Source organism: Colletotrichum siamense (assembly GCF_013390195.1).
Source record: "Colletotrichum siamense strain Cg363 chromosome Unknown KSG_Cg363_contig01, whole genome shotgun sequence".
Classification (NCBI taxonomy): domain Eukaryota; kingdom Fungi; phylum Ascomycota; class Sordariomycetes; order Glomerellales; family Glomerellaceae; genus Colletotrichum; species Colletotrichum siamense.
In genome coordinates this window covers 3,911,257-3,939,068 of record NW_023501014.1, presented here as the reverse complement: position 1 = coordinate 3,939,068, position 27,812 = coordinate 3,911,257, and the positions used below count along the sequence as shown (strand labels likewise).

The 27,812-nt window shown below is 55.3% G+C and overlaps 6 protein-coding genes across 6 annotated transcripts; 2 read left to right on the top strand and 4 right to left on the bottom strand.

Moving 5' to 3' along the window:
* Positions 1-824: 824 nt before the first annotated feature.
* CGCS363_v001007 (Cytochrome c peroxidase) lies at positions 825-1,968 on the bottom strand (the record flags this gene model as incomplete). Its single annotated transcript, XM_036632856.1, has 2 exons — positions 825-1,417; positions 1,476-1,968. 2 exons carry the CDS (start codon positions 1,966-1,968, stop codon positions 825-827), a joined length of 1,086 nt encoding a protein of 361 aa, XP_036501466.1.
* A 3,512-nt stretch (positions 1,969-5,480) lies between these two features.
* On the bottom strand, positions 5,481-7,870 carry prp39 (Pre-mRNA-processing factor 39; the record flags this gene model as incomplete). Its single annotated transcript, XM_036632855.1, has 5 exons — positions 5,481-5,652; positions 5,706-6,911; positions 7,310-7,413; positions 7,503-7,718; positions 7,799-7,870. 5 exons carry the CDS (start codon positions 7,868-7,870, stop codon positions 5,481-5,483), a joined length of 1,770 nt encoding a protein of 589 aa, XP_036501467.1.
* Positions 7,871-10,950: 3,080 nt separating this feature from the next.
* syj1-1 (Inositol-1,4,5-trisphosphate 5-phosphatase 1) lies at positions 10,951-15,139 on the top strand (the record flags this gene model as incomplete). Its single annotated transcript, XM_036632854.1, has 6 exons — positions 10,951-11,585; positions 11,635-12,924; positions 12,973-13,508; positions 13,562-13,671; positions 13,719-13,828; positions 13,879-15,139. The coding sequence occupies 6 exons, from the start codon at positions 10,951-10,953 to the stop codon at positions 15,137-15,139; spliced, it is 3,942 nt and encodes a 1,313-aa protein (XP_036501464.1).
* Positions 15,140-18,034: 2,895 nt separating this feature from the next.
* CGCS363_v001004 (uncharacterized protein) lies at positions 18,035-18,727 on the top strand (the record flags this gene model as incomplete). The annotated part of the gene is made up of 1 exon (XM_036632853.1): positions 18,035-18,727. One exon carries the CDS (start codon positions 18,035-18,037, stop codon positions 18,725-18,727), a length of 693 nt encoding a protein of 230 aa, XP_036501465.1.
* Positions 18,728-19,661: 934 nt separating this feature from the next.
* Positions 19,662-21,025, bottom strand: artA (14-3-3 family protein artA; the record flags this gene model as incomplete). The annotated part of the gene is made up of 5 exons (XM_036632852.1): positions 19,662-20,024; positions 20,098-20,185; positions 20,265-20,618; positions 20,728-20,735; positions 21,011-21,025. The coding sequence occupies 5 exons, from the start codon at positions 21,023-21,025 to the stop codon at positions 19,662-19,664; spliced, it is 828 nt and encodes a 275-aa protein (XP_036501462.1).
* A 5,100-nt stretch (positions 21,026-26,125) lies between these two features.
* Positions 26,126-27,382, bottom strand: lipA (Lipase A; the record flags this gene model as incomplete). Its single annotated transcript, XM_036632851.1, has 1 exon — positions 26,126-27,382. The coding sequence occupies one exon, from the start codon at positions 27,380-27,382 to the stop codon at positions 26,126-26,128; it is 1,257 nt and encodes a 418-aa protein (XP_036501463.1).
* Between the last annotated feature and the right edge of the window lie 430 nt (positions 27,383-27,812).

Sequence of the window (27,812 nt, the reverse complement as noted above, 5' to 3'; positions counted from 1 at the left end):
CATCTCATCTTCGGTTTCCCCAGATCACAGAACAACCGATGAATGATTTCCGGTGGCGTCTTTCGTGCTCAACCGTTGGCAACGCTGCTGTGCTGCCTTCGTACCTAGTCGCAACGCTGCCCCTTCAAAAGAAGAAAGTCGCCATCACTAAACGAGACAGGTGATACGTCATCAACACAATCTGGACCAGGACCCGAGGAATGAAGACGCAGAAGATCTTCCCTTCCCACCCCAAGTGCGGGGGAAAACCCCATGTCCAACGTCTGAGGAAACGGCACTAAGGCAGGTGCCGATGGTGGTGGTGGTGGTGGTGAGCTACCAACCCGTCGGGATTGGCTGCGCCATCAAAACACCCATGACGCGAAGAAACAGTCCCTGCTGCCGTCTGGAAACCCGGAGAGGTGTGTGTCGCCTGGCCATGTGGGATAATGATGAGGGGAAGCCGGCCGGTAGGGCTTGGGTTGGAGAAGCGGTTATTATTAGCACCGCTCGATCCGACCTCGATCTTTCCCCTCATCTCATCTTTATCTCGACTTCATGTCATCTCGAGTAATGTACCGTCAGGCGACTTCACCGGTGGCCCGCCAGCTTGTCTTTCAAGGTTCACGTTGATTGTTGTACAGGAACTATGGACAGGGCAACACTATGAAAACATTGTCCAGGATCGGACTGACGCTGAAAACCAGGTTCGAGGGCATTGCTCTTTCGCCTCTCGAGTTTCTTCCCCTCTCCGAGCGGATATCTCTCTTCTATGTCTAACCTTTCTTGGTTTTGGTAAATCGCTTTCAAATCACATCTGCTTTCCCGCCTCACCAGCAGCACATTTACTCAGCCCAAGTGGGCTTGAAAGTCCAACGCTGGTCCTCGCCCTGAGAAAAGGGGACACCGAGCTCGAACAGCTTGACAATAACGTTGGAGAAGTCCTTGAAGAAGGAGTCGTTGTCCTTGGCGTACTGCTCAACGTACTTCTTGAAGGTCTTGTCCTGGATCAGAGCGTAGTCGGCGGGAAGCATCATCAGGGTCTTGGTGCCCTTGTCCTCGTACTGGGCAGGGCCGTCCCACTTCTTCCACTGCCACTTCTCGTTCAGGAGCAGCTTGTAGTAGTCGTTGGTGAGAACGGTGGGAGAGAAGGTCCAGGGGCCGTCGAAGCCGGAGCGGTCGGTGTGGCAGCGGCCAAGGGCGTGGGCGCCGGCCAAGGCAACGATCTCCTGGTCATTGAAGCCCATGCGGTAAAAGATATCGCGAAGGTGCTTCTCGCGCTTGGAGGCGTCGGGGAGACGACCGTCGGGAGTGCAAGCAGCAGCCTCACCGTCCTTGCGGCCAGGGCGGTAGGGGATGACGGGGCCCTGCATCTCCTGGATGGCGCAGACGCCACCGAGGATCCAGAGGTCGGAGTAGGAGATCCAGGGGAATTGCTCTGCGAGAGGTTAGCATTGCTGACTGGGGCAATTGACTTCAAATCGGAAGCGACCTACTCTTGACGGGCTCGAGGAAGTCACGGGCAGCCTTCAGACCGGCGTTGGCGCCGTGGTCGGACTCAGGGGCGAAGCGCATGGTGGCGCCGTTGCTGCCACCGGTGCCAGTCTCCTTGTCGAAGGTGCCGCTGGCGTGCCAGGCCAGACGGACGAGGACGGGGCCGTAGCTGCCGTCATCGTACTCGTCGTTCTCCTCGAGGCGGTCGGCAATGGCCTTGTACACCTTCTCGTAGTCGGCCTTGGTGGGGTTGACGATCTTGGGGGTCGAGCCGGCAGAGACGCCGCCCTCGCGGGTGTAGAAGTAGCCGCCGGCTCCAACGACTGCGGCACCGGTGAGCCAGATCCAGGTGGAGCTGCCGGACTTGGAGGCTGGCTCGGAAGAGTAGAAGCGGCGGCCCTGCTGGCGGAAAGCCTGGCGAGGAGCGACGGCGAAAGTGTTTCTAGCGGTGGTGCGCATCGCCGCGCGGGCAAATTGTCTGGTAGAAGCTGCCATCTGGTTGGGGTTGTGTTAGTTTTGGGCTTTATCGTGGACAAGATTGCGGTGTGTGTGTGCCGGGTGACCAGCCGGTATAAGAACAACACTCCTTAGCAAGAAGATGATGTATGAAAGCTGTGGCGGGGGGGTTGGAAATAGCTGGAGACTAACCTTGCTTGAGCTTGAGATGTGTATGGGATATCAAGAATCAGATCACAATTCCAACGGAGCGTAGAAAAGAAAGAAGGAGTGGAAAACTCTCCAGCGGGGAGGGGCGGGAAAGGGAGCAATTGACAGTTTAAAAGAGACTCTCAATGTTCCTGCCCGTTGCCCGGGGGCGTTTGAGAACCAGCTGTGTACCCTAGGCTTGGCCGAGCTGGCACACCAGGCAAAGGCTACTCGGCTTCGAAGGCCGCCTTCTGGCACCATTCCGGAGGGGGGTGAGAGCACAAGACCAGGACCAAGGACCCCGACTTCTCAAGGAGAGACAGACCTCAAAGTGAGAGAGAGGGACCGAGGGAGGACGGCGACGTGTGAAATGAGAAATTGATGGCCTCTGACTGGTCAGATTCGTGAGCTCCAGTCCAGAAACAGGGGACCGGGGGCGGCCAAGATGCGTGGGAGCCACTGTTTCTTCTCCCCCCCGGGCAAGGGCCCGACTGCCTCCTGCTTCGCCATGTGGGTTCCCACGACGTTTGTGGTGGATCCCGACTTTTTACGTCGTCGTCTCCTGCGTTCGCCTTGTGACGGCACGGGAAGGTGTGCGCGCGGTACCTTACCCTGCACCTGTGGAAGGTGTATGCTGTAAGCCGAATGGAGCTAGTTTGCTCACCAACAAAGTCGAGAAATTCCGTGCTAGCGACCGATATCGAAACGTGCCGGTGCTGGGCTCAGTGCCGTTGTACCTGTCAGAGATAAGGCCGAGGACGAGGTATCTTTTGCACAGCATCTGAGTCTTACAGCCCGAGAAACGCTGACACATGCGCTAGCATTTGAGTTGGCCATGTGGCTTCCGTTGCATTCACACAATTTTTTTGCTCCGATAATGGAGGCCGGGCAAGGCAGAGAAACCCCCGAATTGAGCCCAGAACTGTGTTGCTTATGAGAGCAACAATTCTAACTTTGGCATATGACACTTGAAATCAAATAGCAGCCTCCAATGGGCGACTGGCAGCATGCTGCAATAGGTCCTTCAACCGTCGTTCTCCGTCGACCTCCGGTCATGGTTCGGTCGTCGATGACGATGCTCTCGTTCATCCCCACGACGTCTGGGTCAGTCATATCAAGCAACGGAAAGTGATTTTCTCGGCTTAGCCAGCCGATTGCCTGACCCCACGCTGGACGGTCGAGAGCCGCTGCTGCGCAACCAGCTCGCCCTTTCATCTTGTAGTATTTGTAATAAATCTCCCGGGGAACCCAGTTTCTGCGTTGACTCGAGCCCGCCGCCCCAGATGCGCAGATGGGGCGCCGATGTAGGATGGGGAGCGGGCTCTGCTGGGCTGCTGCCGTAGCCTGTCGGGAACAACAGTCTCCCCGCGCAATTCTGACCTGACCTGACTTCATACACTCCGTTGCGTTGACAGCGTCCACCCCGCAGTTTTTAGCCCGAAAAAGGCAAAAAAAGGGGCTTTTTACCGAAAAACCACCAAATCGCCCTAAACTTCGTCTACTAATACCTCTATGCGTACGCAATGCGCGTAAATAAAAAATATATCAATCGATAGCCCTCGATTAGGTAATTATAATAATATCTTTTTTATTCTCGCGCATTACGTACGCATAGAGTTATCTAAGTGTGAAGTTAAAGCTAATTTTGAGGGGTTTTTTAAGCGGACAGTTCAACGCAACGCGCCGGGGGTTTCGTTTTTTCTTTTTAGCGTTGCGTTAAGTGTCCGCTAACCTAGAAACCCCCTTAAAACCCCCTAAACTTCACACTTAGATAACTCTATGCGTACGTAATACGCGAGAATAAAAAAGATATCATTATAATCACCTAATCGAGGGCTATCGATTGATATATTTTTTATTTACGCGCATTACGTACGCATAGAGTTATTAAAACGTGAAGTTTAGGGGGTTTTAAGGGGTTTCTAAGCTAGCGGAAAATTTTCCTTCCGGGTCAAACTTGGGGGCGGACGCTGTCAACGCAACGGAGTGTAGTCGCAAGTACCCATGTACCATTTTGATACGGCGATGGCGACGCAGCAAACGTGCTCAATCACTGCGAAACGGCCACCTCCCAAAACTCGGCCCTGGTCTGACTCGGCCTTTTGCCTCACCATTTTCGCCCGTCTCCCTCTCTTTGAACAAACCCTCGAATGTGTGCTCTTTACGTCAATTCTTACGCCCTATCGTGACATAACCCAAGCCAACCGGTGTCCCCTGAGCACACATCCAACAGCACACTTTAGATCAGCGCGTCTCCGCGGCACTCGGCTTTCGGGAACACACTGCACATGGGGAAACGCATTTCTTCGGCCCCTCTAAAACGTAGACTGCCGTTGTCGCCATCCCGCCGTTGCCTGCGCTGGCATCGCCCACCCCCGACCCCTCCACTTCCCACGAGTTCGGATGCTCCCTCTCCCAGCTCACGCCATGACATACGCCAGCCATCCGTCCATCTTCGGCTTCACCTACACCCTCAGTTCCGAAGTTCATTCCGAGCCGACAGCAGAGGGCTGAAAATACACCTAGCTTAGCGGCCGGGGCGTCCTCGGGGAAAATATCTACTCTTCCGTAGGGCGCGCGACTTGACGCACCCCCAGCGCGTCGACACTAAAAAAGGCAAAAACTTCCTGCGGCTTCTTTTTGTGCAGGACCCCTGCTAAACTTACTAATCAACCTCTTGTCCATTTGTTTGCATCCAAAAAGCCTTTAAAGTCTGGTGCCCAACGCCCGTTGAATAGGTAATGCGACGCGCCCGACAGAGTATAATGAGAGTTCGAGAACCAGTCACACATTGCTTCCAGAGTCCTTCTAGAGCACGTCGACACAGCAGCAGCTGGCGGTCCGAACAGTGGGCACAGACCGGCACTTTCAACCCTGCTCCCGTGGGGATATTATCGGGGACCTCGGTGCCTCCCGGTCTTCAATCGGCGGTGCTACCCGTACCTTAACCGTCCCATCGGGCTGCGGGCAACACATAATTCGGCGACTGGTCGCATCGAGAAATCCCCGCCATCACTTCGCGTCAAGGTCATTATCATCAAAAGGTTTGTTTAACGGTTATTGCGCAATTAATATTCGTGAGGCAACATGCCGCACAAATCATCAGAGCCGGTATCATGCGACCTGCGATCCTTTTGGGCCCTAAGCAAACAGCCTCCGCCATGTCGTCGCCCCCCTGTAGGCGCGGTCTCTCTATCTGGAGCACCTCGTACACGCTGCATACAGTACAACTTCCCGAGGCCAGCCACCCGCGTTCAATCCGTCGTCAAATCGAGTCATATAATACAAGAAAGTCGAGAAATGCCTCCAGGACGTGCCAAATCCGGTAACTCCCGAAAGCGTTCAGAAAATAAAGACGTCATCTAGTTGAATGGTGCCGTTCCCTGGCCCTCGGCATCTGGCTCGTTGGGCAGTTCGTAGTACTTGAGGTATCTGGCCTCCGCACGGTGTCTTGTCGCGTCGTCCAATTCGCCTCCTCCGACGCCGTTTTCCTTGCCGGACTTGGCCTTGGCGAGGACAGAGATGGATCCAGGACTGTAAAATGTTAGCTTACATCCTCACTGATGTATAGATCAAAGAACCCTTACCCGTAGATCTCCCGGTCAATGGCCAAGAACTGCTTCATGGCATCCTTGCCGCCCCGCTGTTGAAGGTACGACAGGTAAATGTGATACAAGTCCTTCTTTGTTGAGGCCGACAGGCGGCTCTTGCTCTGAAGCTCATCAAAGATCTGCTTGACACGCTCGGCATGCTGGTCCTCAACCTCGGTGCTGGTGGCCTGCTGGAGCTCAAATTCCAGCCACCTATCCCAGAAGACGCGGCTGTCGGCATACCACTGCACGTTCTTGAGGAACACGTTACGCGCCTCTTCAGTTGAACCCTTGACCTTCCAGAGGAAAGATGCCCATTCAGTCACCAGCGCAGCCTTGGTGAAGATGTCAACCTGTGGAGAGTCGATCTGTGCCTTGAACACCTCAATGGCAGCGTCCAGTCCGCTCTGGCGACGCTGGAGATGAGCCCACGATGTGATGGCCTCGATGCAGTCAGGCAGGCCCATGAGGATCGCAGCATGGATGTCCCTCGCAATGTCAATACGACCGCAGCTTTCCTCAAAGTAGGCCCACTGAAGCCTGATGCCTGGACGGCTGATGGGCACGAACAGAGTTGCGGCGCGCTGGTAGATGATTCTAACTTCTTCATCCTTGTCCTCCTGTGCCGACATCCATCTGGCGTAACGGAACCAGAACTCATCGTAGAATGCGCAGGTAACCAAGCATCGCTCGTAGAGGAAGACTGTGCGCGTGAAGTTACCCTCAGACTCCTCAAAGTCGAGGTACTTGCGCCAGTTGACGAGTTGCGGGTTCTCGAGCTCCGTAACGTGGAAATAGGGGCGCTTGACCTCCGATTCGTACGTCCACCGCTTATTGGTTTCGTTCTGAGTCTGGGTGAAGTATTCGTAGTACATTGCGTCGATCTTGGTGCGGATGTCACGCTCCACCTCGAGTTCTGTTCGCTGCACACCTGCATACTGGGCAGCCTCTGCCTCTACCTCGGCCTTAAACCTGTCGAGCGTCTCGGCAGGAACCAGTTCGGTAACGGGACGGCTGTGAGAAAGCTGGCGGAAACGCTCAAAGTAGCGGGCGTACTGGTGCATCGGGATGTGGATGACGCGGGAAAGGATTGCAAAGATCTTGTCCTGCGCCTCCTGTCGTTCTTCGTACTCAATGTACTTATCCCAGAATGGATGGGCGAGGAAGTCCAGGCCAACACAGGTAGCGCCGCGTTCGAACAATCTGGAGAACGGGGTCAGTAAACGGCCAACGAAAGAGGGGGAGGGAGTGATCAAAGCAATAGGGGAAGGCGGAATATACAGGAAGGGGTATCAGAAAAATCAACTAGCGAGTCCAAGTCCAAAGCATTCCAAGGAGAGCGGTATGGTGGAGATGCGACGTGAAGCGTGAAGCGGAGAACGGATGAGGTCATCGTCAAGTGGAAATGAACAGAGCCTGGTAAAGTAGTGTGAGAGGGCATCCCAACAATGGGGCTGCTGTTGGCATTTCTCACCGTCGGATACTTGGAGAGGCGGTGGGCATGGCCAGTGTATCGCTCGTTCGAGGTCTTGAGCGGCCGATGAGGCATGCTGTGGTGATGGTGATGTTAAGGGGAAGGAAAGCCGACCATCTATACTTACTCTCTGACGAGGTGTGGGACATGGGTGGTCTCCATTTTGAAGGAGCAGTAGTCGGTCCACAAGTCGACAGAATTGGTGATGCTAGCACATCCTCGCTCGTAGACCTGGAAGAGCGCGGCGTGTTAGCGACAGCTCGGGAGCCAAGGGAGGAATGTTTTGCGACGGGATGCGCCGCCATGCGACAATCACGTACCATCTCGGCCGACTCGGGTCCTGCAATGTTGAACTCGAGATCGGCGTACTTCTTCCAGTAGCCAAAGAGCAGGGGAAATTTGAGAAGGAATCGGTCGTAGGCATCGCGCAGAGTCCCCAGGGCCTGGGGGCTGGAGTTGCGGTTCAGGCCGCCCTCCAAACCCTCGCAGGCGCGTACAAGCTTCTCCCAGTGCTCGAAGTTATCGGGATCGGTGTCCTGCAAGCGCAACAAATGTTAGCAAATGGCCCATTGGTCGAAACGGCAGGTGCGACGCTGGTGATGTCGCAGTCACGTACCACCTCAGCTTGAAGCTTCTTGATCTCGGCATTCTCCTCATCGGAGCTACCGAAGTGGTCGAAGTCAGACATGATGGGCCTGGATGGAATAACGAGTGGCGGGGTTTGCGATGGAATTGGACGAATGGGAAAAAAAAAACCAGAGTCGTTGGTGATGCGCAATACCGCCGAGGGCTGCAGCAGAAGGGAAAGGCGGTTTGCAGATGACAGAATGAAGGCACCTGCTGTGTCGAGGCTGTAGCCGTGGGAAGCGTGGATGGCCGGGTCGAGCTTCAAGGTCGCGAAGAGGAAGGGGGGCTGGATTTTTTTATGAACGGGCGCCGCACTTTCAATACGGGCTGCATGCAAAATGGGGCTGAAGCAGCATGTTGCTGGGCAAAGATACCTGGAGCCCATGTACCATGACAGGTGAACCCTGGCAAGCAGTGCTTTATCAGTGACGCGCGCCGACCAAAAAAGATCGGCCGAAGGTTGGTTGGCGACATCAGGTGGTCGGCACTCCACCAAACCAAGGCAGTCGGTACATCATCCGCTAGTATTCTGTCTAACCTTGGAACCTGAGGTTTAGGAACGCAACCCATCTCCCAAGTTAGCTACCTCAGGAACTCTGTTGCCTTGCTAAGAATGTCGGGTAGCTTTTTTACGTGCAGCTGGGCCTGCTCTGTCCCAAATTACGACACTCTGCAGCAGCTGCAGCATCAAAAGCACCAGTGAAATGCCGTCCCCGTCCCTGCAGCAGCAGCCGTCGCATTATCCGACGATGCCAACCCAACACACTACCGGAAGTACCTGGCAGTGGTTCAGTGCTTGCTTTCCACGCATCAGTTGCCCATGGGAGGAGGTCGTTGTCGAGTGGATCAGCCAACCATCCCATCCACCCTTTACTGCCACCAGCCCCGGCCTTTCCCACAGAGCCTGCCTGAGATTCCCTGCATAACTTCATCGGATTCTGGCGAACAGCCCGACTGACGGACGCTTTCCACTGTGGAGCTCTTCCCAAGTCCAGTCACCAGTGTTCGCTCCGCCCGTGGGCTGTCGTCTGTTCGCCAAGGCCCCGTCGCCCACCACAACCAAGGTCCCGTCGTCTGTCTGAATTTTTTTTCCTTTGGCGCACTTCGTCGCGTATTAGGTAAGCGGACGGGCTCTGCGTGGATCCTATTTGACGTCTGATACTCACGAAAAACCTTTCACTTTTTCTTTTCCTCTTCTACATATCAAAAAGGCTTATGATGATCTCCCAAAAATACATGATAGGAAGAGAATGACTGCTCACCCAAGGTGGCGGCGTGATCTCAACTCACTTAATCTGAAGCCTGGCATGCGTAAAGCATTGATAATTCGCCTCTTCCCGTTGCATGGGATTCCCCAAGGCCTGGTCGTTGTCACCTCCGCGTCTCATCTTCATGTTTCCCCCTTTTCCCGCTGTACCCCCACACACTCTATCTATCGCAAGACTCGAAGTTGACGTTTATGCCCATGGTCAATTCCGGAGCACTCCTAAAGTGTTGTTGCGCGAAACCCCCTTTTTTAGCTTGCGCGACTCGGTTTCCTATTGTCTGTCAAGGAGTGACACTTTCTGTCACAGAGGCTCCGAGTCTCCGAGTCTCGGTGACTTTGCAACGATTGTGGATCTCCGCGTGCAATAGCACGAAACAGATGCTTTGATGGCTCTGGTCCTATGAACTGCTACTCTTGTTGCTTTTGACTACACTTGGCATCGGAATAAGTTCATGTTGAAGGTTCAGCGATTTGGTGATCAACAAGGCTGCACTTGTATACCCCGCGGAACTCGAGACCGATGCGGTTGCAGAATTCATATCTGGAGAAGTCCTGCCAAGCAGATCATACGATGATAAGACTTTCTCATGTTCATGAAATGCCTCTGTCACGGCCATGTACAATGATTGTGCACCTGATTAGAAGAGGAAGACAGGCGTAGGGAGTGAGGTTGCCCAAACGCCTTGCCTTCCGGCTACAGTCCCTCGACCTCCCCGACATAGAGATTAGCTTCTAAGGAAGCAATCTAAGAGTAGTGAATATCCGTACAGGCCTCTGTGCTCTCATGATCTCTATATCAACTCAAGGCTAGATCATTTCGGAGGAGTCCCAGCAGCCGTCTTGGCCATCGTATCAAGCGATAGCAAACTGACCGACCTGATTCTATGCCGTTGACATGTCCATCACAGAATCGCGCCTTAATCTTCATAGGATTTGCCATTCTCGCCGTCTCTCGCCATGCACGGCCATGTCCTGCCCGGGAAGACATTAAAGTATGGCGGCTAAGACTTGGGTAAAAGGCCAATCACGAGGGGAGCAATGGTAGGAAGGAGAGCCTCGCTGTGCCAAAATATGATCCGCTACGGCATGCCGGATCCCGACTCGTACAAGCTCCTTTCGAGAAGTTCTCAAGTGCCTTCTGGACAGTGAGTCCAAATATTAGCTCTTCTCGAATAGATCCTTTGGATAGTCTTCTTGGGTGTTCGTCGCATGTCTGGTCTTGGCCTGTCTACCAAAGTAACTTCAGGCACGGTGAGGTGACAGTTTCCCTCCTGGTCCCTAACCCTCGTTTTAGCAAGTCGGAATATTTGCAGTTTAACCTCGCCGAATAGACGGCTCGCTTCGTATGGCCGCAGTCTGGCGACCCATTCATATGCTGGGTTCCAGCCGGAAGCATCCTACGGGAGAGGGTCCGCCAGGGCGAGATGGTGGGTACGTACCTGGTGAGGTGCGGAATGTCGACATGTGCAATTTGGGCAGCTTCCTCCTTCGGTGGTCTGTGAGGCTGAAACGAGCTGCCTCCCAGGCGGAGCTCAGGCGCCAAAGGTAGTGGTCCAGCTCTAAACACCTTGTACCACCGGTGGGACGGACGTCATCCTTGGGCTCCGCATAGGCAACCCAAATCCCGCTACAGTCAGCCACGGCATCCGTAGTTGACCATTTGGCGACCTCAATCCCACTGTGCCGCGGCCACCGCGCATCTCTTGCTCAACGACGCCTCGTTGCGACCTGGGTCTTCTCACACTCGTCTCCAAGACCCATCTCGGCTCGGCCACTGACGACGGCACCCTTCGATAACGCAAACCAGCTATTCAGTTCAAGCATGATCTGCGACACAAACGCATCACCGAACACCTCAGCCGTACATCGCAACCATGGATTACGCCAGCTCCGGCTCGTGGCCTTCTCAGGTGCCGGCGCCCGAGAAGTCTAGCAAGCTCTACATTCGCGACTATCCCCATCGCTCAATTGCGATCGTTTCGTCCTCTCACGCACTCATCTTCCGTTACAACTTTAACAGCACCGGCGCGGCCGCGAACGGCTCCCTTACTTCCCTCGCATCTACCCGCTCGCGACCCAACGGAGGCGACGGCGCCGCAGCGAAATGTATGGTCGAGTTCACTCAGATTACAAAGAAAACATTAGCCGATTACCGTTCCCTGACGCCGCGACCGATCTACGGAACATTGGGCCTGATATCGGTGGAAGGAGATGTGTTCCTCTCTGTCGTAACACATGCCACAAGAGTTGCCACCCTTAGGCCGGGAGAGACCGTGGAGCGGATTGCAAGCGTTGCCTTCTTCTGTCTCAACAATAGCGAGTGGGATGATGTGGTTTCTCTGGACCCTTTGGACTCTGAGATGTCGGATGTCAACTCGGTCTATGGCCAAAACCTGAGAGGGCGCGAGGTAACCCTTGAGCACCCGTGTACAGATCTGCGGAAGCTTTTGGGAAATGGAACATTCTACTACAGCACCGATTTCGATTTGACAAACAGACTACAGGACAGGTAAGAAGGACATTCCTGCAGTGCACTTACAAGCAGCTGACAATCTCAGAACGGTGAACTCATCTGTATTTGATATCGACAACTTTGACGACTCCTTTTTGTGGAATTCGTTCATGATTAGTCCGCTGGTTCAGTTCAGGTCCCGGCTGTTGCCCCAGGAGCGCGACGCACTTGACCATTCGCGGTTTCTGACTTCAGCCATCCGTGGCTTCTGCCGTACGATGGCAATCCCACAAACAAGTGCTCCTTTGAGGACAAGGTCAACCGGGCTGCCATCGTACTTGACAGTCATTTCGCGTCTGTCAAGTCGGAGGGCCGGAACTCGGTTCAACTCTCGAGGCATTGACGACGATGGCAATGTTGCTAATTTCGTTGAGACGGAAACCATGTACTGGAGCCCAGGAGGCACATTGTTCTCCTATGCCCAAGTCAGAGGCTCTGTGCCGCTCTTCTGGGAACAGACTGCCGAGCTTATTCCCGGTAAACAGAACATCACCGTCATTAGATCTCCCGAAGGAGCTCAGCCGGCGTTCAACAAGCATTTCGATGAGCTGGAGCGAGCCTACGGCGCTGTTCACGTCGTCAACCTCCTTAGCGAGGGCAAGCCCGGTGAGGCGCAACTCAGCCAGCTGTATCACCTCGCGGTACAGCACTGCCCATTAAGCCAGGTTGGAGAGGACGAGTCTCAAGATCACGCACTACTGAGAGAGACCCACTACGACTTTCACGCCGAGACGAAGGGACCCGGAGGATACGAGGCCGCCCGTCAGATCCGCAGATACATCGAAAACTCTACGGATGGGTTTGCTTACTATTTGGCCGAAGAGTCGGATGACGCTGGCCCGGACGCAGATACGCAGGGCGCCGCGCGGATGGTGGTTGTTCTTCAACAAGAAGGCGTCTTCCGGACCAACTGCCTCGATTGCTTGGACAGAACGAATCTTATTCAGACTCTCATTTCCCAAATGGCCACAGAAGCATTCTTGGGCCACAAGGGGGAGTATGCCACGCAAGACTTCTGGATGAGACACTCAACCCTGTGGGCAGACAACGGAGATGCGTTGTCCAAGATTTACGCCGGAACTGGTGCTCTCAAGTCATCTTTTACCCGCAATGGAAAGATGTCGCTCGCTGGTGCTGTTGCAGATATGCGCAAGTCTGTGCAGCGACTCTACCACAACAACTTTACGGATTCGGCAAGGCAAACGACGATTGATCGACTGCTTGGACGCCTTGTCAACCAAGCGCCAGTTCTCCTGTTCGACCCAATTAGTGATTACGTCTCTGGTGAACTTACCAAGCGTAGTGCTGAGTACTCCTCCGTGCAGGATATTACCATGTGAGTTCGCTCTTTCTTACGACAACTTATAGTTGCTTACAACTTTAGGTTGGTCGGCACTTTCAATCTCAACGGCCGCACCGAGGGCGTGGATTCCGACTTAGCTCAGTGGCTCTCCCCCGAAGAGCTTGGAGATGTGCAGCCTGAAATCGTTGCCGTCGGTTTCCAAGAAATTGTTGAGTTGAGCCCACAGCAAATCATGAACAGCGACCCTTCGCGGAAGCAGCTCTGGGAAAGCGCTGTGAGAAGGTGTCTCAACCAGCGTGCTCAGGCACTCGGAGGAGAGAGATACGTCCTCCTTCGAAGTGGACAGCTTGTTGGAGCCGCGCTGTGTATTTTCGTCAAGGCATCTACGTTGGCCAAGATCAAGAACGTGGAAGGAAGCGTAAAGAAGACTGGCCTGTCAGGAATGGCAGGCAACAAGGGAGCCGTAGCCATTCGGTTTGACTTTGCAAATACCCAAATTTGCTTCGTGACAGCCCATTTGGCCGCAGGTTTCTCGAATTACGATGAGAGGAACAGGGACTATGCGACAATTCATCACGGCCTTCGCTTCCAGCGAAACCGCGGGATCGATGACCACGGTGCGTATCGGCCTTGACTTACGAATTCTGGACTTTGGCTAACCACGACACAGACGCTGTCGTTTGGTTGGGAGACTTCAACTACCGGATTGGGCTAACCTCGGAAGCTGTTCGTACGCTGATTAAGAAGCACGATTTGGACTTGCTTTACGAGAATGACCAGGTGCGGAACTTCTCCTCGTTGGATTTCCCAGTGCTAATTGTGTTTAGTTGAACCTGCAAATGATTGCGGGTCTGGCGTTCCCGTACTACTCCGAGGCCAGGATCAACTTCTTGCCCACTTACAAGTTCGATCTCGGAACCGATGACTATGATACTTCGTGAGTACCTCAAGCTTGTTATACGTTGGCTCGCGACTGACATCCTCTAGCGAGAAGCAACGAATTCCAGCTTGGACCGACCGCATTTTGCGCAAGGGCTCCAATCTCCGTCAACTTGCCTACAATTCAGCACCACTCAAGTTTTCGGACCATCGGCCAGTGTATGCAATTTTCCAATGCAACGTGAGCATCGTGGACGAAACTCTTCGCGATAGGATTAGCCATGACCTCTATCAACGACGAAAAGCCGAAGTTGGCGACTCAACGGCAAACCTGGACTCAGAAGAGACCGACGATGAGGACCTGATTGGCTACGAGGCCATCGAGCCCGGACTGCCTCCAGCCAGTTCTGATCGTCAAAAGTGGTGGTTGGAGAACAAGCAGCAAGCAAGAGCCGATATCAAGCAGCCCAGAGCTCCCGACGGGCACACGACGATTCTGAATCCCAATAGGCCACCAAATCCCTTCACGCCAACGACAGAGCCGGACTGGGTCAACGTTCCGCGGTCGAGGCTGTCGTCTTTTTCGAGCGTGTCGACGTCGCCATATGAACACGTCTACGCACCGAGCGACCTCTCATCGTCTGCAACAAGTACGACGGCTAGGCGGTTGCCTCCACCATTCGACCCGTCAGCTATGCCAGCTAAGATAGGCAGACTGAACATCAAAGACGAGAAGTCATCGCAACGAGGGGAGACACCACCTCCGCCCCCGCCGCCTAGAAGGCAGACTGGAGGCATGGCCGCAACTCAAGCAGCCCCATTGACGATGAACCAAGCGCCTCTGATACCCTCCAACAAGTCACAGACAGTACCACCCGCCGTTCCGCGGCCCTCCTCAGCCGTGTCCCAATCCTCGACACAGTCCAAGAGTAAGCCGGCGCCACCCGTCGCGAAGAAACCAGCGCATTTGGCCACGGCGCCTGCATCAACCACACCCGCATTGGTAAACAACGGGAACGGCTACCGTGATGACGACCCATCAGACAGGCCGCCGCTGCCAGTACGAGCCTCTACGGGACTGTCAACCACGAGTTCAGGCGTTGGCGGCGGCGTCGCGAGGAAGCCAGTGGGTGCACCGGCTAAGCCCCCGCCTAAGAGGGCGGAAACATTGAACATGCCAGGAAGACAGTCTCCGGCGGGGGCGATTGCACTTCCTGGCATGAGACCTAGCGAAGCACGACAAAAGCCCTTGATTCCAGCCAAAATCCAGAGGAAACCAGCACCAGTAGACTTGTTAGACTCCTTGGGCGAAGATAATCATAGCGACATGGGAAGCTGGGAGACGCTTGTCCCCAGTACACAAAAGTAGTGGGATGAAGATTTGAGTTTTCGGGATAAGAAGAAGTCGAGAGCGCTGACGGGCGTCGTTTGAACAAATAGACAAGACTACTTTGGGTCAAGTCGGCTGGTAGGGAAAAGAAAGACAAAAAGGATTCGGCGGATTGCTGTTGCTGTAGCACCAGTAGACATGATTGAACGCCTTGAAAGAATATAAAAACGCGCGTCAGACAGACGCATTTCTGAGACGATTTTTCGACTGCCGTGCTCCGGGAATTGACTGGCGTCTTCTGGCAGCCATTGTTCTCAGATCTTGGATGATACTCACAAAGTGCTCTGAGGTGCCCTGGAAGCGGCGCCGCGGCGTGGGATGAGCCGGGGACCCAACCCAATTGGGTTCCCTGTCTCTGCCACCAGCACACACACACACAACGTCATTCCAGCAAGTCTTTGCTTCGCCATCTTTTGCAGCAGCAGCAGCAGCAGCCCTCATCGAGTTGATGTATGGACCCTTGAATTCGGTTTCCTAGTCGAGATCCGCATACTTGCCAAATCTCAGCCCTCCCCGTCCGCCGCCTGTCTCTCCACCGCTGCTGGTATCATCAGCGACCATCACATCACCACACCGCTCCCAATCATCTCCACGAGCCACCTGCCCGCCCCTTTTTCAACAAGCAGCCCTTGACATCTGACAGCGGCATTAGCCCGAAGCTGGAGTCGCGAGGCCCAGGTCACGCCCACGCCCCCGTCCCCAACCACACCTGGAAAAGAGACGCCACAACGTACAAGGGGTGGAGTGACACCAACAGGGTGACCCCGAGTCGTTGCACGCGCCGCACCGCACCGCCGCACCATCCACCAGACTCTCACTCTGCCTCTCTCTCTCCACTCTCCAGTGTGCTGCGTGCTGCGTGAACTTCGATTTGGCTCCATCTCGTCTTCCGGTTGCGGCAGACCAGCGCAGTCCAGGGGTTCCACAAACCTCACCTAAAAACCCACCCAGAAGTCAACCGGGATAGGGACGTGAACACCTGCCGATCGCGGGGCCAGCGCGATCCCCAAACCAGCAACGTCCAAGCAGCAAGCGCATAGCGGGACGTTCTCATCCATCCTTTCACCACGACTTGAGACTCGCCAGAATCTTTCTTCGCTTGCAAGCGGCGCGAGAGCCGGTCTGCTTCACCAGCACATAGTGTCAACCGGCTCGTCTTCCACCCGTCCCATCTTTTTTCTTCCAAACCACGCCTTATCAACCTAAAAGGAAACCAGCACCACACCTAATTCTGAAAAGGGCCTATGCCGTTGCCTCTTCTGCTCCCACGGCCTGACCTATCTGCTAAATCACCTGCCGATCTATCCACCTCCACTACCACCCCCAATCCGAGCTTGGCGGGAAAATATCTGCAGGGTTTGTTGCCTTCACTCCAGGGCCGAACGACAGACGAGACGGACAGGTTCGGTTCGAAACGAAACGACGCCTACGACGACGACAACGACGACACAACACACTTGCTATTGCCAAGCCACCCCACCAGTCCAGCCTAGCCAGCCAGCCTTTAATCGTTTTTATTTCTCTCGCGACGCCTCTCGTCGACCTTGTTGACTTGTTTTGTTTTTTCCTTGCGAGACCTGCATCGAACTACACCACACCAGCCATCATCACCCAACGCCATAGCTTGAACGGATCACCGCCCTTTGGGCTACCAACTGCTACCCCCCCCTTGCCTGGAAACTACCGCGCCTGCCACCCAGTCACAAGCCCCCCGTTGACTGCGACGCTTTCTTCTTCCTTCCATTCTAGCGGGCGTTTCCAGACCTTTTTCTTGACACGATATTTCGGCTCACTCATGCACACTTGACGGGCAGGATACATTGCATACACTCATCCTCCTGCTCCTTGCTGTTGCTGCTGCTGTATCTCATTTCTGTTTCATACGCCCGTAGGTGTCTCGCTAGGATCCGTTCTCCCACCCATCGCAAGAGAATCTGCACCTACTAGCAAGACCGGATGACACGAACTCGAGCCTTGACTCGTCCCCTCCACACAAAAAAAAAACCACACGCACACACACAGTCCATTCATCTTCTGACAATACCGTTTACCAACCTCGAGTTCTTTCTTCTCTTTCCCTAAACTCGTCACCTATCCATCCATCCCCCCTCAATCTTCCCGGACCAACATACCACACCTCCAAGTCTTGGCTCTCGTCCTTGTTCTGTTAGCTACAGCTGCCGTTGCTGCCACTACTGCCGCGCTGCTCATCCTTCCGAAGGGTCACTAGAATCCGGGGTTGGCGCCGACTAAATACTCTTGGAGGACCACAACAACAAATAACCGAAGCACATGAGAAAGGAGATACCAGACTAGAGGCAAAGCTGCCCGAGTTCAAAGGCGCGGCAACCACTCATCCAGAAACCTGGTCCCGTGCCCCAACCAAGACCTCAAGCCCATCTTGATTCTAATAACCTACACACCCCCCTTTCGGCATCTTCACCTGCATCACTGCCTCCTTCTTTTCCCTCCTTCTTCTTCACATACTATACCAAATAGCCCTTGGGGACAAGCAGTATCCAACCGCCGCAACGTGGGAACGGACAGACGAACGTTGTCGACACACACGGTTCAGACGACTACACCTAGTTTCGAAGCAAACCTTCGACGAGCACCAACCTCTCCTCGGTCTTGGAAGCAGAAGAAAGGCCCTCTCGTCCAATATACCAACACCGAACAGAGCAAGGCCAGCCACGCACCACTCTCACGGTCTGACTATCCAAGAGCACGTTTTACGTTACCCGTCGCCGTCTTTTGGAAACTCAAGACGGCCCAAGAGAAATAACGACCGCACGTCATTTATACACCACTCACAACCCCGTCGTCCACTCATACACCACCACCCCGTTTCTTGCTCACAAACCAACGGCCACCATGTCTCTCAACGACCCGTCCATCTCAAAGCAGATGCGCATCCAGATCTGGCGCGAGGAGGTCGCAGCCTCAGCGTCCCTCTGCACTTGCCCGCCAACCTCACCCGCTGCGTCTCAATCCTCGACAAACATCTCCCTCTCTGCCTCGTCCTCCTCATCCTCCGCCGGCGGGAGCGGCCTGGGCGACGCCTTCTCCTTCCCGCGTGGCGACATCCTCCCCTCCCAGCCGACCTACTGCCCGACATGCTCCCGCCTCGGCGCCCCCTCAGCAATGGGCCTCGAGCCCTCCTCCGCCTACCTCGACGAGATCCAGCACTCCGGAGGTCTGCTCGGAGGCGGCACCTTCGGTGACCGCCGCGGCAGCCTGATGCTCTTCCGCACCAAGCACGGCAACCACGCCATCTTCCGCGGCATGCGCAACTTTGTCCGCCGCATCAGCGGGAGCAGCAGCGGCGGCGGCGGCAAGAACGGACCCCTCCCGCCACGGGCCGCCGACGAGGCAACGAGCATGTACCGCCGCGCGACTGTCGCCCACCTGGCCGGTGCCAACAAGGCCGCCGCCGCCATCGCGGAAGCTGAGGCGGAAGCTGAGGCCGCCGCCATGGACGACGTCGAGTCCGGGGACGTGATCGGTGAGAAGCAAGCAAGACTTCGTCGTGCCCAGAGGTTGCTTGTGAGGTCACATCGCAACTAATGAGCTGATGCTGCTGTCGAGTACAGCACATATGATACAAATTACATTAATGGGCGAGGGAAGGCTTGTAATTACGCAACCCAAAGTCAAAGATGACGAAACACAATAGGGCGGTGTCTGGCGTTTTGTATTGTTATACTGGTAATTGGTATAGAAACGGACCAGCTTGGGAAATACCATTTTGTTTATCCTTCTGCATCCTTGTTGAAGTCCATCGTCTCGCAAACGTGAGTGCTCACAAGAAGGCACGGAGTGTTGTGCACCATATCACCGCCTTTGTCAATCAAGCTTGTCAGCAATCCTTTGATCACATGTCAAGTCACGTACGCACACAAAATTCACACATCCATCTCACCACAGTACACAATAGTTGATGAACATTTGTTATTTTCTTTTTCGTCTTTGTAGACTGAATAGACAGGGGCATTGGGGGGTAAACACTTTCTCACTCCCCGAGAAAACGCAACGACGTAAAGACCACTATGAGGAAAACCGAAAAGAGAACACAAGACAGCCGTAAACCATCCAGCACATGGGGTTAAAGCAGGATTCGCGCTGATGAACAAAAGGAGAATGGCCCTGGGTGTGGGGTTTGAAGAAGAGGAAGGTTGGTAGTTAGCTGCCAAGTAAGAGAGTCCTCAAATCCTCCCAAGTCTCTTGTGAAGGAGACCGTTCCAGACCTAGGTTGAATCCAAGGAATCAAAAAAGGGATTCATGCCACGCATTATTCCTTTCTCCGCGTCCGAATCCCCAAAAGCCCCCCCTTGTGCCAAGATCCCCAACGCGAGTCGCAGATATCATCAGCCAGCTGAAACATGCTGGTCAAATCCGGGTATCAGCAGGTCTGCGTGAGGCGCGACCTACCAACCGAGTAGGCGAGCCATCTCAGTCGTGTCGTCAACCGAGATGGTGTGGTATCAGGGTAAGACAGAACTTAGGAGGCAGCAGGGGTCTCCTCAGCAGGCTTGGGCTCCTCGGCCTTGGCCTCCTCCTTCTTCTCCTCGGCGGGGGCATCGGCGGTGCCAGCAGCGGCACCCTCGGCGTCACCGCTGTCGGAAGAGGTCCAGAGGGTGAGGTTGTCACGGAGCAGCTGCATGATGAGGGTGCTGTCGCGGTAGGACTCCTCGGAGAGGGAGTCGAGCTCGGCGATGGCATCATCGAAAGCCTGCTTGGCCAGGTGGCAAGCACGGTCGGGGGAGTTCAGAATCTCGTAGTAGAAGACGGAGAAGTTGAGGGCGAGACCGAGGCGGATGGGGTGAGTGGGGGTGAGCTCGGTCTGAGCGACATCGGTAGCGCTCTGCAAAAAGGCGGCAAGTCAGTGAATTTGTTCTCTATAAGGGGCATGAGACCATTGATAGGTGTATTCTTACCTTGTAAGCCTCGTGGGCAGCGGTGGCAGCACCCTTGCGCTTCTCGCCAGAAGCAAACTCGGCAAGGTAGCGGTGGTAGTCACCCTTCCTGCATTGTGGACACAGCGGTTAGTTCCGGGGCAAGAGCGGATACGGGATGCAAGTGGCGGTGGCATCGAAAAACGTACATCTTGTGGTAGAAGACCTTGGACTCGCCGGTCTGGGCGTTGGGGATAAGGGAGTCGTCGAGGACGTCGAGGACATCCTGGCAGACCTGCTCAAGCTCGGTCTCGATCTTGGTGCGGTACTCGCGGATGGTGCCGACGTGCTTGTCAGAACCCTTGCTCTCCTCCTTCTGCTCAATGGAGGAGATGATGCGCCAGGAGGCACGGCGGGTGCCGACGACGTTCTTGTAGGCAACGCTGAGGAGGTTGCGCTCGTCGACGCTCAGCTCACCGCCCAGCTTGGCGACCTCCTTCATGTAACCGACCATCTCATCGTAGCGCTCGGCCTGCTCGCAAAGGCGAGCGAGGAAGGTCTTGCTGCAGTAGGGATGTCAGTAAAAAGCTGCGCGCAAGATCCCCGGCATAAGGGGTGGTGTGATTTGATGGTGGTAGCCCATCGCCGAGGAGGAGGCAGTTCGTCACAAACCTTTCACGCTAGAAGAGGGGCAGAAGTCAGCATCATTTCCTGTCGGGGATAGCAGCAATGAGGTGTTTTGGGGTAAGGGGAAGGCATAGAGTGCCAGTAGAGGCCAGATGCCAGCCATTCCGATCCTGAACCTCGGGATCTGTGCCAAAATTCGACGCGCGGAATGGGCGGCGGATCGAGGATGGTATCGTGGTGGTTGCTGGCGTAGCACAGGCAGGCAACGAGAACGAGGGGCGGAGGGGTTTTGGAGAGGCGTTGGGCAGCGTGGGGAAATGGTACTTACATCGCCGGAAGACATGTTGAGCTGTGGTTATTTGAGGATGTTGCGATTAGGTAGAGAGTGGGTGGAAAGGGGATAACAGAGGTTGAGAAAGGATATTCTGTAGGCGTGCGTCGGGTTGTTGGGGGAAGATGGAGACGCGGCTTTGTTTTGGTGTTGTAGAGAGAAAAAGGTGTGGTGTGGGAGAGGGAGGAAGGCGGAGGGTGTGTTTACGTGTGACGAATTATTTTGGGAGGGGGAGTCTCTCTCAGAGGGAAGTTGCGAGGTGCGAAGGTGCGAGGCCAGCAGCAGGTGAAGATTTTAGTCGGGTTGGTCCAAGTTCCCAAGTCCCCCTTCCCCCCAAAAGGCAAGAACCCAAGTCACTACCTTACCTCAGGTCGCTCCTTCCTCTGATTCTCTCAGGTTGGGGCCGTCGCTGGGGGCGGCGGTGCCGTGCCGTCCCTTCACCGTTGTACCTCCACTACTATTCAATTCACCTGGGTACTTTTCCTTTTCTCTCTTTCTTCCCAAGATACCCTGCCGTTTCGAGGGTGTTATCCAGAAGGTATGCCCACTGCTGGTCGGGTGTCCAGTCTGCTGGCCTCACCTGCCGCTGCTACGCCCCACCATGTCCCCTTCTGTGAGCTGGTGGGCTGCCCTCCATGCCCAGCTCGCTGCTGGTCAGGCTCTCGGGGCTCGGGGGGTTCAGGTCCTGGCCCAGGGCATGGGGGCCATGGGCAGGTTCCAATTTGGCGGGAGGGCAAGAGAAACGGGGCGCTGGGCTGGGCTAGGCTCGCCTGTACCTTAGGCCCAAGTTTACTAGGACGGTACGGGCAGAGTGAATGGGCTGGCAAGGGGTACGGAGCGGGGATTTGGTCCTCTGTGAGCTCGCTGAGGCTGCAATTCTCTTCATATTTGCTGCTGGGTTGGTGCAATTCACTTTGTCTACCTGACCGACGTTATTCCACCGGAAGCCGGCTGAGCTCTTCCATTGTGGCTACCTACCTTACCTCAGAAGAAGGGGCAGGGCGGTCGAGGGATATGGGACTCGACGGGGACGCCATGGCAAATTAGAATTAGCACATGTGGTGAAGGTCCCTTTGGCGAGCAGTAGCCTTGGGTTTAGCCTCATCGAAGCTCAAAGGCAAAGCTGCCCTGCCGTATCAACAAGTCTACAAGTGGCCCGTCAGCCGGCAAAAGGGGCCAAGCAAGGCATATAGAAGCTACATGGCAGGCCATGCAAAGCTTGCGGCATGATCATTGCTTATCAAAGAGACCTCGCATCCAATACTGACGGGTCCTGAGAGTTACTATGTAAACATCTCAGGCCCGTTGTTGCCGGATAGTGGGCTTCTATACCTGCCACCACTGTCCCGAGGTACTTTCCAAGCTATTCTCGATGATTGAGGCCGCCTTGACCCGAGCCTGAGATTACCAAAGTCACATCTCCAACATCAAATTAAAGAAAAGAAATGGGCGGTTCAACTTGAGCCTTCGGAGGGGGCCATAGATAGCCCAGGCCAAGGTCATTTGCTTCCATTGGGTGTGCTCAACTGAAATGTATGCTGGGCGGCGTTCGCTGGTGGATGAGCCAGCGCAGCATTGCACAGCATAGCACAGCACAGCAACAAGAGCAAGAGGGTGGTGAGGTGAGGGGCGGGGCATTCGGCTGATGAGTTGACTCTGGGGGGTGTCATCAGGAACAGGCCAGCGAACACTGTTGCGTAGATTTGCCTGGAACAAGAGAGAATCACCAGAGAGAGGGGGGAATCACGAGACAGGAAAAAAAGCACATTTTTGCAGCAGGTGCGAGATACGTACAACCAGGGTGTGTGGTGAGGCAAGAGCGGGGAAGCAGCACACAGCACCAGCGCCAGCACCCACGCCGTGAGGGAAGGTAGAGGTGGGTCTGGAAGCCGCGAGGACCCTTCGGCCAGTGAGAAGCCAGGGTTTGCTTGCTCACGGCATGCCTGCTTGGGTTTTGGTGCTGGCTGTCGTCCTCACTGTCACTTTCACCTCTGCCCAACCCAACATTTGAACACATCGATGGCGTAACCTTCAGCGACACAAGTCGACATTGCACAGACACATGGACTCATTGGGCTGCCATTCGGCCTGCTGACGTACAATCGCCGGTAGTCCTGCCGGGTTCCTGGACTTCTTGCTGCTAATTACGCCAAAATGCCCCTCCAGATTGCCCGTCATCTCTCCACGAGTACCTCGGGAATTCCTGGTATTGGGAATCTCCTGCACGGCTTATCTCCCACCAAACCTGGGAATCCGGGGGATGATTGACATGTACAATGTCGAATGCCATCCAATGTTGTCTCGGATCAGCGCCTCATCCAGGTTGTCTCGAACTCAATGACAAACAAGCACGGCCAAACCTGTGACTCACCGTCAACCTCGCCATTCGTTTCGACTCGTGCGCATCTCATCCATCTGGAGGCACATCTTCGTTATATCACGGGTGCGGATCAAGGGAAATTGACTGCTCGCCAAAGCGGACAAACAGACGATATTATGAGCTTCAACGGACCCCGGGAAACAATCTAACGGGCGGTAGCTCCGATCATTGGAAAGACTCCCATGGCAGACAAATATCACGAGAGACAGTGCTGCGCATCACCTGCTCATGTCGAATTACGGATAGGCGTCTTCTCTCGTGGCGAATGACTTCAAACAAGCGTGCCTCTGTCCTCGATGCCCGTCTCGCAGACCGGCGCTCTGATGCCGGGGGAGGCAGCCACTCGGCCGACTAAGCCACGATCCCACCCGGCGAGCCGTCCAACCACAGCGGCCCCTCTCGACCGCCAACCCTGCTCTTGCGGCGGCCTTCTCTGCATCTCTCATGCTGCTGTTCCGCATGCTTCTTGAGAGGGCGGTGCCGTGTCATGCACGAAACCTCTTTGCCCACCAGTTGTTCGCGCCTGCTCGTGTACTGCGGCGCAAAATACCCGATCGTTCATCAAATCTGCTGTCGTGCTTTCGATCTTGACCCCAAAGAAACCGGTTTCAAGCCTGGGGCGGTGGAGATGCCATCCATACGATCAACGCATCACCCGTCATCCCCGGCCGTCTCTCTCTCTAGTCTCTTCCCCTCACAGGCATCCCAGTGAGTGAAACGTCAAAGATTGAGATGTCATCTCTGCTTCAGACCCGGCAGCGACGAGACGGCGACAAGCAACCGATTAGACATCCGCCTGGCCGGCCCAGACCGGGAGCTCTGATGATCTCACACACTTTAAACCTCTGATCTCTGATCTCTTGGCCCATCCCACCCCTTTTCATCTCAATTTTTCTTCCTCGTCCCTTCCACCCTCCAACGTCGCTGCCGGCCATCACAGCGCACACACATCAGTGACTCACATCCACCACAGCCCATGGGCAGGATCTCCCCCCTCCCCCTCCATGCATTCGGGTCGAACAGGCGACTCGCAGCCGCCCGACAGGTCCCAAGGGTCGCCTTATCGCGTGGCATCCTCCCAGGCCTTGTTCAAGTCGCAGCGCCAAACCAGAAAATCTTCCGCGATCCCGACCACCGCAACCCAACAGAGACACCTGTGTGCGTTGGCAGTGCCAGGCTCCTTCTCCAAGCCCTACCCTTTTTTTACCTCGCCTTGCTTAACACGGGCGGAGAGGAGGACGGGGGTGCAGCTTTGAGTTACCCCTCCCATCTTCCTTCGCTACCCCGGCATCCCGTCTTTCTTCAAGTGGCATGAACCCTTGACCTGGGCCATAGGTCCAAAGATTCATGCGAACAAGCCCCAATGGAAGCTTTGATGTTGCTTTCCAGCAGCCCAGCGTATGATCACTCACTGGAGACGAGGGGGAGGGGGAAGCATCAAGATGAAAAAGTCTCCGTCCACAGTACCGAGGACCGCGCGCAGTCTGTAGAAACCGAAAAGTCCGCGAGGAATTCAACGTGAAGGGCCACTCGAATCCACCCGGCCTGTTGTTCCCGGCGCGCCCGCATATTGCTGCTGCTGCTGACGAGGTAAAATGGTACTCCGTCTCTCGCGTGGCCACAGCTTCCATCGTTGGGAGGCGATTAACGCGAAGAAAAAAAGAAGCGGGCCTCTCTGGCAACACCCTCTCCGTCGCACCTACCCTACCTTACATAAGCGCCTTCCCTTTTTAGACCGCACGGGCCACTTCAGCGCGTACTCTAGAAAAAAAGTCAGAAAACCCGCGTAACTTTTTTTCTATCGTATGCATCGAAAAACTAACAACGTAGGCGCTCTTTTTAGGCGATTTAGGGTTAGGGAGTATATATAATGAATTAGCACCGGTCGTGCTATGGGCGATGTACTATAAACTTCGGTATTAAGTCATACGGCTAGCTTTTGACTTAGCTGCGAAAAAACTAGTTTCGGCCTAAGGTAGCAGTAGGCGTGCAAGTGGGGCGGGTGTATTTGTAGCCAGAAAAGATGTCCATTTTTTTCGTTGGTCCAAGCGTTTTTTCTTCGCGTTAATCGGGGTCCATCGTTGAACCCGTGTCGTGCGTGTCTCGGCCAACCCCCACTTCAACGCCGAGAGGAACTGCAGCTCAGCTTCTCTAGAACCTGTGGAGAGATATGACTGCTGGAAGCCCTCCAGAAGCAAGCCAGCCAGTTCCTTTTTCTTTTTTCTCGTATCGTGGACGCAAAAATAGCGTGGCCTACCAACGGCCCAGACCTTGCATCTCGTCAGGCCCATGCTGCTCTCTCTCGACGATGACTTCGTGCCCAAGTGGCGAAATGCGCCCGCGCCCTCTTACTACCTTGACTGAGTAATGAGCCCACCGGATGCCGTCCTTTCCCCTTCCAGCTGCTGATTCGCACTCCCGGCGGAGACCTGACTTGGGCCACGCCTCGGGTCTTCCGCGATTCAAGCCTAGAACTACGCCAAAAAGGACTGCTGAGGGAATTTGATCGTGTTCTGTTACAACCTCAAATGCTACGAATCCTAGGTATCTGAGGACGAGAGGAAAGAAAGAAACGCCCGTCGGCCCAACCAGACGCCTAATTGCTTTTTTTTTCTCATCGTTCCGTTACAGCCAATCATACAGTTGCCCGTACAGTATCGCGTTACAAGCGCCGCTGAAAAAGTGCAAGCCAGAGAAAAACCATGTCTGCGCCAAAGAACCGCCTCCCGCGACTAAAGCTCATCCGAGGCTACGCCGCCGTGTCCGCCGCCGTACTTGTCCCGCCCCCAGTTAGCCGGATCGCCGCCGGGGACGCATAGCCCGAGCCGCCAGAAGTAATCCCTGTGAGCGAAGAACAGCTGCCAGAGCTTGAGCCGCGTCGGGAAGCCCGGGAGTCTCTTCCTCAATGACCTCTCCGTCTCAACTTCTTCCACGTCTCCCTTACCCATACCCGCCTCCTCGATTAGATCTCGTGCTGTGGACTCGAATAGTCCGCCGTCCCCCTTCGTGATGCATCTCGAGTCGCTGTCGCCGCGGCAAACCAACACGTCCTCTATCGACGGAGACAGCTCCGACTTTGCAATGTAAAACTCGCCGGCGTGCGGCTTGTATCCCCACTCGGTCAACGGCAGCAACGGCACGGGATCACCAGCGTGCGTCACGCGGCGGTAGGTCCTGTTCATCGCGTTCCGCTCCTCCCCATCCTCCTTGTTCAGCCCGAAGACGGTGTCAACGTAATCGCACAGTCCCTGATTGCCAACCTTGGGTTCTCCGAACGTCGTGACGATGACATCATCCCATCCGAGGGACACCTTGATCTCCAACGCCGCGAGCATCGCCACTGCTCCGCCGAGACTGTGCCCGACCAGGTGGACGGGGTAATCGGGGTACTCCTCCCTCAGCCTCTTCAGCTCCGGCAGCACGAGCTTCCTCGCCTGCCGCCATGACGCCAGAAACCCCATGTGCACGGTGCAGTCCTCGCAGCGGTGCTCGCGCGGCGGCTCGTCGTCGCCGTCGTCTGGCGACGGGTACGGAACATACTCCTGCGGGATAGTGCTGAGATCCACGACGGTGTTGGTGATGCTGTACGTTCCGCGGAATGCGACGATGATGGCCTTGTCGCCGACCTCGCCCTCGAAGCGGTCCTCATCGCCCGGGCGGCGCACGCCGTGGTCGACGGCGATGTAGCCACAGCTGTCGCTCAGCAGGACGCCCGTGTTCCATGTCGTGATGAGGTTGAAGGAGGGGAATTCGTTGCAGCGCGATACGCAGGAGAAGGGCTGCGAGATGCCCGAGGTGCCGACGCAGTAGGTTATGTCGACGATGCGGGAGGTGCGTTCGAGGGAGCGGAAGAGGTCGACGGATATCGTTGGGGGAGTATTCGCGGTGACGGATTCGGAGCCGAGGATGGGGTGTTGTTGCGAGGATTCGGTGGGCGTGGCGGTGGCTAGAGAGCCGAACAACGGCGCGAGCTGGAGCAGACGTCGCATCGTGAAGGTCGCGATACCGATCTGTGGTGTCTTTCAGGTGTCTTTATGAAATGCAGGCTGTGGTTGATGATCGAGGTCGCGAGACATTGCGCAGGGGTATCTGCCACTCGATGCAACGGTGCTGGGGAATGGGCGTAGATAATTATAAAACTCAGCTCAACAATAGGTAGGAATGGGGTCGACAGAGCAGGTGGGCAACCGAAGCGACGATGACCACGTTAGACCGGTCAAGCAAAACCTGTCAATACCTGACCTTCCAAGCACACATGATTGCGACTGCACCTTGTGAGCGTGCTGCTTGGAAAGGGAAATTGCGTCGTGGAGGGAGGATCCGCCACGACGCAGCAGGACAGGATACCGACGTCTCAGACTGATCTCGTGAGGTGAGCGTGGTGAGGTCATACGGCCATGCAGAAAAAAGGACGAGACA